Source organism: Lissotriton helveticus, chromosome 7, assembly GCF_964261635.1.
Source record: "Lissotriton helveticus chromosome 7, aLisHel1.1, whole genome shotgun sequence".
Taxonomy (NCBI): Eukaryota; Metazoa; Chordata; class Amphibia; order Caudata; family Salamandridae; genus Lissotriton; species Lissotriton helveticus.
The window spans coordinates 167,460,355-167,475,840 of record NC_136068.1 but is presented as its reverse complement, the minus strand read 5'-3'; the positions used below and the strand labels follow the sequence as shown (position 1 = coordinate 167,475,840).

The 15,486-nt window shown below is 40.3% G+C and overlaps 1 protein-coding gene across 1 annotated transcript in view; it reads right to left on the bottom strand.

The window, feature by feature from the left end:
• The window catches only part of PREX1 (phosphatidylinositol-3,4,5-trisphosphate dependent Rac exchange factor 1), a 774,514-nt gene that overhangs the window by 155,366 nt on the left and 603,662 nt on the right, over positions 1-15,486 (bottom strand). Inside the window, exons 19-20 of the mRNA XM_078651860.1 lie at positions 7,547-7,695; positions 5,194-5,279 (exon numbers count right to left, since the gene is read on the bottom strand). Of these exons, the coding sequence (XP_078507986.1) occupies positions 5,194-5,279; positions 7,547-7,695 (235 nt within the window). The remainder of the gene's footprint in view (positions 1-5,193; positions 5,280-7,546; positions 7,696-15,486) is intronic.

Genomic DNA, 15,486 nt, shown 5'->3' with positions numbered 1-15,486 from the left:
CATTTCTGGGAGGTGAGAGGTTACTCCAGTTGGTACAGGGCAGTGCATTTGGCAGATGCACAGTTGGACCGTACTTTTGCCATATTGGATGGAACCACCTATCCAGTGATGGACGACCAGAGATAAGGAGGCTTGTAGACAACCATTTACATAGACCTAGTCATTCTAGATGCTTCATAAGGGCACAGTTCCCTTTAACACAGTTGAGCTCTTAAAATAAACAAGGAGTTGCTGGGGAAAAGTTGCTAAGTCAGGTTAAGTAATTGGATGTTCTGCCCTAGACCCTCCAAGCAACCACCTTCAAACCCTCAGTATCCACTTTGGATTAGACAATGAAATTAGAAAGCTTTGTGCTTTGTTGGTACTGTCTGCAGGATGATTGCCCCATATAGACCACAAAGGACTTACATGAAGCAATCGATGGGCCATATAAAGTGTTCGGTGAGTGTTACAGGACAAGACCTTTGCTCACACATCCCCAATTCTACAAAAAGCTTTGTCAAGTTCCTATGGAGTCATTAGTGTTTTAATAGGCAGCAGAAGATCAGATGTTTCTCGTCATACACACGCTACTATTGATATAGAACAGCTGGGAGAGGTCCTGCAAATCATCTTTTTCCATCATTGCTCAGCTTCCATTGTTAATGGAAGCACAGCTGGAATGTGATATCACAGAGCTACTCCAGTCCCTTTTCAGCTTCCCTGGGGTCTTAATTTTGTTCAGCAGCTTCCCCACATGATGAATACACTGGTATAAAGGGAGTTTCACATTTTGGGCCAGAATGGGTTGAAAAAACTAGTTTTTGGTTTGGTCAGGTCTAGATTTTGTTAGCACCATCTTCTCCATTAGGAACTCTTCGGTTATTTACATCAGAAATATCAGTCTGTATACATGCAACAATCATTTCAAGTTCAATGTCATCTGTATTTTTAGGGATGTCCTCTACGATGAAGGGACGGTAAAACTTGAGCTAAATAGCTTGCTTTTCATCCCTTGTTGTCACTGGCAACATATCTGGTTTGTCTTGGATTGGGATAATGTAGGATTTTGCCTTTCCACCCTTTGGTCTGGCATCAAGGCTGGGCACTAAGAGTTTGAAGTTTATGATTGAGTGGCTCAGAAATGCGGCCTTATAATCCAGATTATAGTTTAGGAGAAGCCCCACCAGCAGGTAGAGTGGATTTATGTTTGTTTAAAGACCCATCTTGTTCAATATAAGGTAAATTCGGACTCCCTTGCAGCCTCCGATTTGGAGGATTCTAGCATCATAACCCAGTTATGAATCTTGAATTTTCCACCATACTGTGTGAAGAATACCTAAGATGAATTATGGGGTTCCTTTTATGTCAGACATTCTCTATCAGAAAACTGGCAAAGGTTATTCAGCTATGTTAAAGCACCGCAGTTTGTCTTTTCAGGGATACTTTGTTTTTTGTAGCATTAAGAATGGACCTCACTCACTCAAAGGCCTTAGAACACTAGAAAACATAAAAAGGTGATTGGTGCACTGCTTGAACTAATCTCAGCCATTGAGACATACTCTAGAAGCATGCCTGCCCACCCCTACTTTGCCAAAAGAGAAAGGGGCCTGAATTGTGTCTAGTATGGAGATACATATGTTTCTCAGCTGACAATCCTATGGCTGAAAGATCGTCTGAGGTGAGCTTGTTGCTGTTCAGAGAGGAAATGGTCTAGTAAATTCAGACCAGACTGTCCTTAATGGAACATAACCAAGGTTGATTTGCATGGGCTTCATCCTGGTTTGTACCCATGCACTGGGCAGAGCCAGGATGGACTGGAAAGCAACCAATGTGAACTCTCCAGTGCCTGAGTTTAATTTACACTTTTTGCCCATCAACTTTTGTATTTCTCTGCTACTGATTTGGAACTAGAAGCCAAGTGAGACATAAATAGCTGATGTCAACTAATAAAATGCATGTAAAAGTTGTAATTAAGGAGTAGGAAGAGAAGGCATATAAAAGCATTGGAAACTTCAATTGGATCCTTCACAGTGGCCAATGACCGCATCAGTGTCTCAGTTTTCTAAAGATGGATAGTATGTCATTGGTTATATAAACTGCTTAGGAGACCCAGGCTGCAGCTTCCAATCTGACTGGTGTATTCTGTTTAAATGCACTGGAAAAGCAACAGAGAACCAGTTTGGGTTTTCAGTCAACAGAAAAAGGGCATGGAAAAGGCAGCTGTAAGGAAGATTTGTTTTTCTACAATGACCAATAACTTATGGATGGAAGCCACGTAAAACAGTAGGTTCAGCAAGGGCCTATAAATGTCTATTGTCATCATAATTACAACACATTCCATGCAGAAGGAGTATTTGTTGTTACCTTTTTATTACTAATTAGAGAAAAGAGTAATAATGGTGTTGGGAATATGTGTGGCAAAGGACTCCACAGAAATTATAATTGTTGTTGACAGGATGATAGTGCAGGAAGACTTAGAAGATAATAAATCATGTATTCGCTTTCAAGAAAGAAACATTGAGCTGTCATGAAAACTAACCAGAAGTATATTTAGCAAAACTTAAAAAAGATCCCACCCAGTAAATGTTCTATTAAAACACAGTCGAAACACACACAAGAACATATTCCTTCAAATCCATTCATTTAATTTCAAACCAGATTGCTGGGTTGGAGTTTCAGTAGGTTAAAGAGCATTACATTCAGCAAAGGCTCTTATGTTTATAATTGATTATCAAAACAATCTTAAGAAGAGGTATATAAGGGCCTACCAGTTAATTAATGGGATGGCGGTTATTTCAAGCTTACGTCCAAGATCTGTAGAGGTGACTAATGGCCAAGGTGCACCAGCTAACCTCCCTGCAACTCAGAATAATATTCCAGTGTGTTCTGTTAAGGTATACGGGCAAGAACATTTAACACTCTGACAGACATTTTATAGATAATTTAGTTAAAGACAAGGAGGAAGGGGTTTCAGAAGATAGTCACAAACCCACAATGAAACCTTGAATAATTGTGAATTTTTTCCATAATCTTCTGTTTAATAATTACAATTGCCGGTGCTTTACTGTTTTTTTATAGTCACAACTATACATGTGCTTTATTCTAGAAAGTACAGTTTGATCTTTAAAATAAAAGTCATTTAAAAGATATCTAGTGTGCATCCATGCATGTGTCTATGGTTAAAAGAGATTTTGAGTCTGCTATTTACCCTGTGTCTCACATGACTGCTGGTTGCTCTCAAAGTACCACTGTAATTTAAGTGCAATAGTAATTTGTAAATGTAAGGCCACTTTTATAGCGCGGCTGCCACCCAACGGGTATCCTGGCGCTGAGATAACCAAAAATCACTGTGTGTAACTGAATTTAAAAAAACAGGGCTGGAGATTTATCTCTGGGAAAGAGTCTAGTTTTCAGTTCCTTCCTGAAGTGTGACAAAGTGTTCATTTGTCTAAGCTCAATTGGCAGTGTATTCCAGAGTGGGGAAGCTACAAAACTAAATGATCTGCCACCCAGTCAAGCTTTGTTAACATGTGGAATGCATATCAGGCTAGCTGAGGAGGAACGCAGGCTTCTAGCTGGAGAATACCATAGGAATTTCCTTTGTAAAAGCTTAGGCCCCATTTTATGTACTGCCCTATAAACAATACAGAGTGCCTTAAACTGGACTCCCTGCGCAATGGGCAACGAGTGAAGATCTTTTAGGGGAAGCGAGGCTGATGCTGTACGTTGTCTGTGTAAGCAAGCTTAGCTGCAATAATCTGTATCCTTTGTAATGTTTTTAACAGGGAAGCTGGAGCTCCTAGGAGTAGGGCATTTCAGTAATCTAATCTGCTCATAATAGTGCTCCTTACCACTTGAGATCTAACTGAAGCAGGTAGAAAAGGGAGTATGTTTCGAAGAGCTAGACACGTGCTCACTGTTTTATTTGCTTGAGGGTCCACTTGAAGATTACTGTCTAATAGTACTCCTAGATTACGAGCTGTCTTAACAGGCAACGGAGGATTATTAGCAGAGACTGGCCGGAAGTCTGCTGGTAGGGGGCGAGGGACTTTACTTGCAGCACAGCAAAGTACTTCCGTCTTAACACCATTAAATTGTAATGAGTTATCTCTGAGACAACCTGCTGTTTCTCACATACAGCTATGGAATTTCTCCAGAGGAACTGCATTGTTGCCCTTGAAAAAGAAGACAAGTTGGGTATCGTCCGCATAGTTTATAACATCAATGCGAAAAGATTTTATAAGGGAAAAAAGTGGGCACAGGTAAAGATTGAAAAGGATTGGACTGATCGCCGAGCCCTGAGCAACCCTGTGTTTTACGGGGCTATTCTGAGAAAGAAATGGCATCAAGGTCACTGCTTGCTGTCCGTTTAGAAGATAAGACTGTAGCCAGTCCTGTGCCTTGGCACTGCAGTCTCAGGATCTTTCTTCTCAGAATTGATATCTTAACTAAACCTGTATTTATAAAAGAGTTGAGAGTTCCTAAAAGACACACCGTAGTCTTGAAGCCAAAAAACACTTTTAGAAAAGCCACCAGAGAGTTTGGAACATTTTGTGCCAGAAGAGTTTACCATGTTGTACCAGCTGAGAGGGGTATTAATGGAACCCTTTTATTGTATTTTGAGATGGCAGTATAATGCATGTCTCTCACCCATAGGATGAACCAATTACTCTGGTCTATTCTTGGGCATCCAGCAACTTATGATATCACTCAGATAATATGAAGGAAGAAACTGCTGCATGAAAGTTAGTTAGTTGGCGTGGTTCGTAGTAAAAGGAAAGCAAATGTAAACCTGGCCACCTGCACCCGTCACCTCACCTCTGAACCAAAAGCTTCTTTTGCATTCTCCTGCAGTGCTCTGGTGTGGGACGCACTGCCCAAGGCCTTACGAAATAGAGCAGTTTCTACAGATGGCAGGACATTGCATTAACACTGTTTTACATTCAATTGTACCAACTAAAGTTTATCTTATAGTAGTCACAAATTCTTCTTGAACTGACTTAATCTGAAAGGTAACCTCATTTCATCTTTTGTCGCATGAGTTCTTGAGTTTGTAAATAACAACATTTAAAAAATAATTTTTGATAATGTTCCTGATTAAATGCCAGGTACTACAATGACCCAGATGTGTCCGCATCAAAACGGTTCAAAGTCACCGCTTTTACTAAGTTAAAGAGATACATGAAATTATTCAATGACGTGTCATCATACCTCTTCCAACTGCATGCACATATGGGGGAGCAGTTCCTCTGATTTGAAAGCAAAGTGCCTCTGGCAGGTCTGGCACTTTTATAATCCTAGAAAACAAGAAAGGGGAAAATCAAAACCATTTGCTTCAATTAAAGTGAGAAAGCCAGATCTTTCAGATGCAAACAAATTGTACAAAACACCATAACCCTTTGGCAGTCAATCGAAGACAAAGGTCAAGTGCTCATTTTGAATGGATGAAAATTATGTTAGTCCTGGATTCTGAGATCTGCATTACCCTGACAGCAGGAAAATCTAATTGTTTTCCACTCTTACATCATAGACCGAATCTGAATCTTGTGCTTGTTGTTGTTGCCTTGGTTAAAAATCAGCTTCTAGACAGGTGTGATTATAGATAGGTTTCTTAGCACTGGGGAACCAATAGCAGATTACATTGGCATGGCTGCAATGGCCGACAACTTGATTAATATGGATTTTATTAGAGTCACAACAGAGATGACTTAGTTCTTATCAATTTTATGTTAGCCATTTATATTTGTTTTATTTGTTTGACAAGAGTGCTCTGACATTTGGAGTAGAAATGACAAACAAAAAAGTAGACAGTACAAAGCAGGTAGCGACGTAGATCTGAAAGAATATAAACTAGACCTAATGATTTTAGCATTGATACATAGATGCTGATTTGTGGAAGATAATCACCATAACAACAAATGTACATATTACGTTTCAGTGGCAAGGCATATTAATTGATATTCTGGTCATGATGCCCAACTTTACGTTTTCTTCTTCAATCACTAGATTGCTTTTTACACTGGATTTAAAGTTATCAAATGTGGGACCGTCAACAACATCAAGAGAAGGACTGTTCGAGAGTGGAACTACTATCTAAACAATCTGGATAAATATTTTGTTATTTTGGAGCAAAAAAATGAATGGGCACAACTAAGTAAATTAATATATTTCACTTAATAATATCTGATTATTTTAAAATAAAAATCACTCATGCACCAACTACAAGCCTCACTGAACCATGACATGCACAAAGTACGCAAATAGTATACCTCAAGATCACTTAATGGATTAAAATGGTAATATGTACAAAAAGGCAGGGGTTGCAGAATAATCATTTTATTGACTTAATAGGTAGATAAAAGTTTTTTTGCTTATTCAAGCCCTGGCTAAGGCTGTTTCAGAATTCTAGCATATCCCGGCCCAACCACTAGAGTTCATTGCTTCAAGGAGGGTCAGTCATATTAAGTCACTTTAGACACAACTGTTTCAACTACGGTTTTACAAATCAAGATGAATATAGTTGCCAAAAAGATGCAAAAGTTGTGGGTCTTATCAACATTTGGGCAGATGCAGGACATCCACTACAAAATGGAAAATGTGTGCCAAACTTCAAATAGTTCCCAATGTGTTAGGATTTACAAGCATTTTGGAGTTAACCTGCTTAAAAAGTGGAAACAGACTGTCAACTGGAAAAAGCTCCCTAACTTACTATTCATGTCAGTGAAAAAAAATGGAAATACCCATCTGTTCCAGACCATGTACTAGACAAATGTGGCATCCCATGATTGCTCATATGAAGCCGCAGTCTAAATTTCCAGGAACTTCCCAACATATTTGTCTGCCAGCAGAAATTAAGAATGCTTATTAGTGCTTTATATAAGCTTTAACATTGGGTTAATTTTCTTCAGTTACTTACAGAAATATCTATAACTCCATCTAATAGTTACTGAATGATTGGATCTGAAATGTTGCCAGCATGGTGTTTAGTATTAAAACGTATTTTATTCATAGTGATCATTCTTGTGTACATAACTTGTAAATCCATTCTCATAACAATATTTATAACTCGCAAACAAGTGGACACATGGATTTGAAATCTGATCACAATCTTGGTTCACAAATGATCATTCTGATATAAGGTACAGTAAAATATAAAACATACAATTCTTTGGTATCCCTTCACTGATTTAAACCGCCATCATTATTATGTTTACAAAATATATATGATTCACACATACAGAGCTAAATTATCTTAGTTATGAAGCTTACATTTTGTACCAAACAATTGGATACTGGGCGTCGAAAATAAAATAGAATGCCTGTATATAAAACATAATATATTACTCAATAAAGATTGCTCTTAATGTAAGTTAAGTAACTCAATATCACAAACGCATATGAGAAAATAAAAAAAAATACTTAGGCATATGAATGACTCGCACAAGCACACCGTTCTAGTGGTGAAGTAGCTAAATTAGAAGAAATGTTCCATTGGAAGCCTTCAACAATGCTGCCATATCACAGATTAGAAAAGGATCAGAATTTTTATTTTAAAAACACGTACTCTTTTGATTTTGTAGCCACCAATATTCTGAGTGGCCTTCGCGAGCAAAAAGACTGGTTGAACATGGCCTCCACCTCCTGAAAAGGGCGCAGGAACACCAAATCCTCATTGATCGAGTAGATCTTCCGGCCCACCTGCAATCCAGCCATCTGAAGTAAAGTTTGGAATGAACAGAACTGTTAGTTATTGAATAATGAGAAGAGGGGAGCAGATCAACAGGACTCAAAAGCAGTACAGTGATAAGAGTAAGTGATCGAAAGAGTGAAAAAGAGGTATGGCTTGGAGCAAACGAATGGGGAATAAGTTTGTCATTTATTATGTGCGGATTCAGTTATTAAACATCCCTTTAAGAGATACTGTACATACACTCATTAAGTACTGTATTTCTTCAGTCAGCCATTCATCCTTGTATACTTCAAAAATTAAAACAGTAATTTGGATACCTAACAGAAGAAGCATAATTCACAAAAATACTCAAGAAATGTATCTCTCTATAGTTGGCATGTCTGTAAGCTTTATATTAGAAAACAAAACTGTTTCAATATAAAACATATAAAATACATAACTGGCGGCATTATACGTCACGTAGCACGAATCAGTTACCCTAGAAAATGACTTTCTTCTTTTTCTTGCCCAAAGGCGTTAGTAGGGTTTTCAAAATCCCTTAATGGCATCTTGGCAACACAAGTTAATTCATCCTGCAGGATACTGTATGACAAAATGTCCTCTAATTAGATTACCGAAGATCCACTATATGGAGATTGGTCCCTAAATTTCCTATTCAAAGTGTCAATGTAGCTGGCGGCATTTGCAGGATCCTCAAATTAGCAGGTTATTATATTAAATAATTATCCTCGACTCCTAACTCAGACAGAGGAGCTGATCAGTGTATCTTTATATTTTGAGCTGTATGTTTTACGAGTTCAAACAGTCCCTTTACTTATGCTTTCTTTGAGTTGGGTATTAACTTCTGCTCTGCTGTTCATTTATCGTAAATGGAGTGGTTACCAAGCAACTTCATTAGGAATAACAAGCCATAAAAACCTCTTGAACTTAAAAGATCGCATGAAGATGTGATTAAAGCTTCCGGTGACATCATCAAGCCCAAGTAGGTGATGGAGTGGATGTACCACTCGGATAATGAAAAACAGCTTCCCGCTTCCATTACTCATCGAACCTTCTCCGGAACGGAAACGCACAACACAACTTAAAAAGATCCATAAAGCCGCTCTAAGCCCAAATAAACACTATAATGCCTAGTGGATGTTTTGAACATGGTGCCTTTGATTCGTGAAAAAGATGATGCGGGGGCCAAGTCTTGATTCAGAAATGACATCCAACTGAAAAATCGCATGAAGAGATAACAGAAGATTTAGCTTCCTCCATTCAATTTTAGCTATCTTTAAAGCCGCAGACCATTTCCACCGTGGAGCTGGGCTGCAGCTCCGGCATGTTATTCAAAATGTATTTCAAAGATTGGATGGGTGTCTGTCCCAGGGGCTGCTGGGACCAGGAAGAGGACAGGAGGTACGATGCAGGAGAAGGCTGGTGGCTTCAGGTATGTTTAAAAAACATAAATATATTATTAACATCCCCCCACACGCGATTCCCCGTGTTCCTTCCACCCGGACCACCACCTTTGTGGCGGCCGCCAGTGCTTTTAACAGCATTAAGGTAACTATTTAGGAAAGGGGTCAGAATGCCCTCATCTCTATGGGAGTTGCAATGCAGCTGAGTCTCATAATAAGTTTCAAAATTGCACTTTAGGTCTTTTTAAATTGCTCCTCTGTTCTCCCCTGCAAAGCACTTTTACAAGAGCAGGTCGGCAGTGGAGAACACTCCAGCCCAATGTCAATTCTTCCCTTGACATTCCAAGTTGCCATCTTGGTTAGCACACTAGTGTTTTGCGGATGTGCCATACCCATCTGCGCTTGTGCATTCACCAGCCGAGCACAGCGCCAACCATTATGCCTGTTTTCCAGCAGACCCTGGCATTGTCATTTACAATGCTAATAGCTTAAATTTGCGCAAATGCAAGACCTATTGCATTGCAACAGCGTGCTATCCATTTATTTATTTTTAAAAGCCTTAGGAGAGAGCTTGTCCTGCCTGCTGACAAAGCTATTTGAGAAATAGTGCTTGGAGGCTGTAATTAAAGCCTACTGAGTAACAACAAATGTTACAGGCGCCATGGGAGGATACAAAATGAGACAAGGTGGTACTAAGGAGGGACTACTAAGCCTTTTGACCAATGAATAGCCACAGTTTACAGTGGACAATCACACAAGCTAATACAAAATATGGGTGGAGAGTGGGCGGCGCTTCAATTCCCTACCTGAAACAGCATGCCTTGCAGAGCAGCACATGCAAAGCCCAAGCTTGACCTAAAAAAATGGGGTTGGGGCTAAAAAATATACCTTGCTCAGAGTGCTAGAAAACATTGAGCAAACTATGACTATAGTACATAAGGTTTCTAAGGTGCCCAAAAATAATAGATCAGCAAAAATACTGCCATAAAATAACCACAGCCAACTATGCCTTATAAAACAGATGTCAGAATTTAGGAAGATTATTAAAAGTCACTGAAGTACAAACTCAATCTGTAGCAGATTGATGCTTTTCTGCTAATGGTACTGTTGAAACCTGTCCATGTCAAGTCTAAAAAAGCGAAGGTCATCATGAAGTTTGGATGGATGTTGTCCAACTATATTGGTGATAAAAACTTTCAAAAAGTTGTGATCTTTTGTGGTTCCACATACAAATCTACAACCAGGCAAAGCTTTGGTGAGGAAGCTCGCCAAAGTTCAATTCTAGAATCATGTGTTAGGCAAGAAACACCCGTGAGAAATAATGCTACTGAAACCTTAGGCCTATTTACACAGGTTTCAACAAGAAATATGGAGATTCATTTGAATTAGATCACATTTGAAGATGTGATATCACAGCAAAAAAATGATTTAACAAGAGTCTGACTAAGTGTACGCATATAATCTACTTGCCAACAAAACTGATGCCAAGCCAGCTTCTCTATTAGCCAATAAAGATACTTAGCTAGGTCCTCATGTCCGACTTCTCTCTCCAGGTGACCTTTAAATAAATATGTTCCAGCATTTGTTTCCACTTGAACAGTTGTTGCAACACATATCTGGCATGACTAGCTTTTTACATACAACAATAAAGTAATACGTTTTTTCAACTAAGAAAAATATCACTGGAGGTCTTTAATGGAGACCATGCCAATACTTTATACATGCGATAAAGTACTTCCTGCTGTACATTATAATGATATTGCAAGTCATCAAGGAGTATTGCGACAGTACAGAGGAATAAGGCCTAGGTCCTTTATAATGTCACAGAACTCCAAGATAGCTTGCAATATTCTTTTATGACACTGCAGAGGGTATTTTATTCCTCATAATACATGATGAGAACCTAGCCCTTTCTACAAACTGGTAAATCCACGGTGACTTGCTCTTTCCTATGAAAGATAAATGGTTGTAGGCATGAAAATAAAAGAACTCTGAAGCGCCATAATTAACACACTCAAAAGCAGTTACTAATTTGTGGCAAAAAGGTAATTTGTTTCAGTTTTCATTTTTTAATTGTGTCAGATTAAAAAAATGTTGTGGCTCAGAATGTGTAAAAACATGCAGAAAATTCTGTCTTTAATGTAATGACCCGTAGTGCAAAAAATAAGCATGCTGCCATAAATATCTCTTTTCTGCTAATTTTAGACAAATAGATCAGAAGAACGAAAAGATAGTTCTTGTTTTGTATCTACGCCCTGCAACCTGCCTTTCACCTTGGCTGCTGGATTTATGATGTAAGTGTTTAGAGACAGAGAGCCCTTTCAAGAGGAATACATCCACATTGCCACAAAACTACAATCAGGATTGGGTCTATTTCTGTCCAAATGGACGGTATTAGGATTTATTTAACAAAAAATAAAACATGGAAACAATACATTTACATAAAGTGAGCAGGACGTGACGGGGTTTCTGGAAATTAACAGATTTCCTTACCTCAGGCATGGAACTTAAAGTGACTTTTTATTGAAAATAGGAAATAATCATAAATAAAAAGAACATTGTGTACGCCGTATAAATCATAAATGAAGGTTAGGGTTAAGACGTGGTTGTTGACGACGTTTCGATCCCCAAGGAAATCTGTTGATTTCCCTATCATGTCCTGCTCACTTTATGGCAATATATTGTTTCCATGTTTTATTTTTTGTTAAATAATTCCTAATAGCGTCCATTGCACATTGCTCCGTTTACTAAAATCTTTTTACTAAATTGGTTGGGGGATTTTACTGTCCAGCCATGTTAAGCCTGGACTGTAAGATTTTGGGGAAAGTCCTGATGAATAGATTGCTGCCACTACTCCATACCAATGTACACAAGGATTAGTCTGTTTTTATACCAGGGCAAAGCACCTTTCTCAAGGTCTATCGCTCACTTCGGCTTCTCCAGACCGATCTGGCCACCACTGGTGTTCCGATGGCAATGTCCTTTCACATTGAGTAAGCCTTCAATACCTTAGGGTGGGATTACCTGTTTATCTACGCCTTGGCACTAGAGTCAAGACAGGCCAGTACATCTCAGACTCTATTGACATCCACAGGGGCACCCATCAGGGTTGCCCATTGTCCCCTTTACATTTTGCACAAGCCATGGAGCCGTTGGCTTGCCGGTTGCGTATGCAGGTGAAGGAGTGGAGAGTTCGGGCTCAGGGGGGAAGCCATAGAATATTTTTGTTTGCAGATGATGCGCTGATATATTTGAGGGATGTAGAAGCTGCGCTGCCAGGTGTGATGACACTGTTGGAGGAGTTCAGGGCGATGTCCGGTCTTCACATCAACCGGGCTACGTCCAGTCTGTTCCCGTGTCTGCCCTGAACAAGAGAGAGCTGTTCTCCCCAGGACGTGCCTTTAATGTAATTGTGATACTTTAAAATACCTACGTATAAGAATCTATCAGTCTGATGCCGACCTACTGAAGGGGCAGCTCTTCTGGGTACTTAGTTTGGTCCATAGGCCGCTGTCATTCAGGAAATCTCTCCCACTGGCCGAGTGACCATCTCAATGATGTTAATACTGCCACGTTCCCTGTATTATTCCTCAGACCTTCCGCTTGTGCCCCCTCTTGCTTCTTTGCCGAACATAAGTTGCTGCTAGTGTAATTGATCTGGGAACAAGCGTAGAGGCAGGGTGGGTCTGGACAGGCTGTGTACTCCATTACTTGAGGCGGGCTCCCCGTGCCTAATTTTGAATTATATTTTGCTGCTGCTCTGCTGCAGTGGCCCTTGAGGTGACTGAGTTCAACCCCCTGTGGTGAGCACCCGGAGATCTTGCGTATTTTGTCGGGAACTCCCTTGTATACTTTGCTCTCGCCCCCAGTGCACCAGTGGTGACCCCACAGAGGACGGTGGCCCGGTGTTGTTGACTGAAATATATCCAAGGCAGTGAATTTCCTCATCCGTACCGGCCTTTGATTCCAGTGTGGCAATAGTCGGCTTTCCAAGATTTTATACGATCTCATGATGTGACCTGCTGGAAGGAGGCACGAGTGACCCGGATGGGTGATTTTTATGAAAATAGGATGCTTCGATCATTTGCCCACATTTGCGACGAGTTTAATATACCAGCTGGACAGTTCTTGACATACAGAGCTGTCCGCCATTCACTGACCTCCTCCACTTTCGTGGGGGGGGGGGGGGGGGCTCGAGCCGACGGGCCTGTCACTGCACTCCCACTCCACACTATGTTAATATATGGGGGCACCCTTAGACTTATCACAGTACTCTTCTCAGACAGTGGATTAAGCCATTCCCCAAATCCTCAGACTGCTGGACGGCAGATAAACAATGGACCCAAGCCTTAGCATTGTTAGGAATGTTTTGTATAACTACTGTTTCCGCTTCACCCAATTTCATGTCTTACAACAGACGTATCTTACACTATTATCGCTCATGTTCCGCAAGTCTAACCCAAGTTGCCCACGATGCGTTGTTGTGGAATTGTCCAGGAGTGCACCGTGTGAGGTAGGAGGTGATATGGAGTACCTCTGCCCTGGCTGATACTGTGCTCTTGCCCTCTGCAGAGCCCTGCCACCTGGGAATCTGCCCTTGAGCCAAAGGAGACAAATATCCCCACAGATTTATAGACTTAGTATATGTGCTGTGCAAACGTCACATTACTATGGTGTCAGATTGCACCAGGTACCTCTATTCTCTATTTGGCTTCACACCTTACTGGGCTGGGTGAAGGCTGAGGCAGTGGTGCTCTCTCATGCCCAATCAGGGGGGCTAGGGGGTGGGGGGAGGACGGAGAGAGGAATCAAATCACCGGATATCTACCTGCAAATGTTGGAGGTGAAGGTGGGGGAGGCCAAAGATGATGCCAGGACACCATGGGCTGCATACGCAGTCGAGTTTTGTTTAAAGATGTGTATGTTCTATGTGGTTCATGCCCAATACTACAAGGGGGGGTCTCCTGACTGTTTTTATAATTTATTACATATTGTCATGTTTCTTTATTATTTCATTTGCAATAATATTGTTTATTTCTCTTCTTGCTCATTTATCGATGATCGTGCCTGTGCGGAGATATGGTTAAGCACTGCCATTCTGCCTGAAGTGCTATCATAATGGACGCATACTGAAAATGTAAACTATGTTGAGATCATTTGTGTGCAGCGGGTAGGGAGGGTCCACCCTCATGGACCTGTTGGAAACATTATTAGAAATGGAATACAAGAAATGGAAAAAAATGTGATGCTTTGGGAGTTTAGTCTAGCTGTGTGGGGGGCAGAGTTCATATTATTCACTGTCTGATACTGAAAAGCATTGCATGGTGGTCAAGGATAAGTTAGGCATTAGATGACATTGCTTTGGAAGGCCCATCCTAAATACCGCAGAGCTTCCAATGGCATGTCAACCACCGGGTAACTTGAAGTGAGGGCGTTCCCATCAGCAGTCTCAGAAGTGGTCCTGCCCTTAAGGAAATCCCATGCCCATCATTCTAAAGTATTCAAGGAAGGGGGACACGTGCATCTGCCATTTTTGGGGCCCAAATCTATCATAGCCCAACCCTAAATGAGTGCCTAAATCTTAATTCAAGCATGACAAATATGACAAAGGAGCGTTCTCAAAATTAACCGCTGCGCATCTCCCATAATTCCATAGAAATAAGAAACTAGATGCTGAAAACTATATTTAATCATACACTCAGCGCAACAGTTCTGCAAAATAATTCAGGAAATCTTTCAGAAGGCAAGGTTTGTGGTGCAGACATTGTTTGCAGATATTCCACTAGGATATGTATTGTTATCCAGGACAACCACCGCTAGAGTGGGGTATCTTACTTAAGTAGCTCCTTGAGATAGCTGTGCTGTCTATCTATCACCCAAATTAAAAAGTAGATACAATGAGGTCAGTGTAACAAATCTAAGTAATGCTCTGGAAAGAACCCAGCTCAGTTCCTTTTTATGCATCAGAGAATATGTATCGGGAACAGACTTAATTGTATCATCCTTCTGAGCGGGAACTGTAGGCGATGAAAGATCAAATGACACCGCAAACATCAGGGCTTTGCTAGCAAGAGCATATCTTTTATGCTGTCCTCTCACATTCTTGGATACTTCCTTACTTGGAAGCCAACTCAATCCTTTATCAGTAAAAGACAACTAGGATATATAATTAAGTGATTTGTATAAAAATTTAAAATAATGTCAAAGAAGACAAAGATCTATCTACAAACTACCAAATCAGCTCACACATTGCATGGAACATAAAATACAGAAACCATGTACAGAAAACATATCACACCACCTTCCCCAGCTTTGAAAGGTAAACCAGACCTGATTACTTTCATGACCCATCTCCTCACCCTAGTCGTTATTCAGGAGTTTAATCCCACCTTCATACAGAGATCTGGAAGC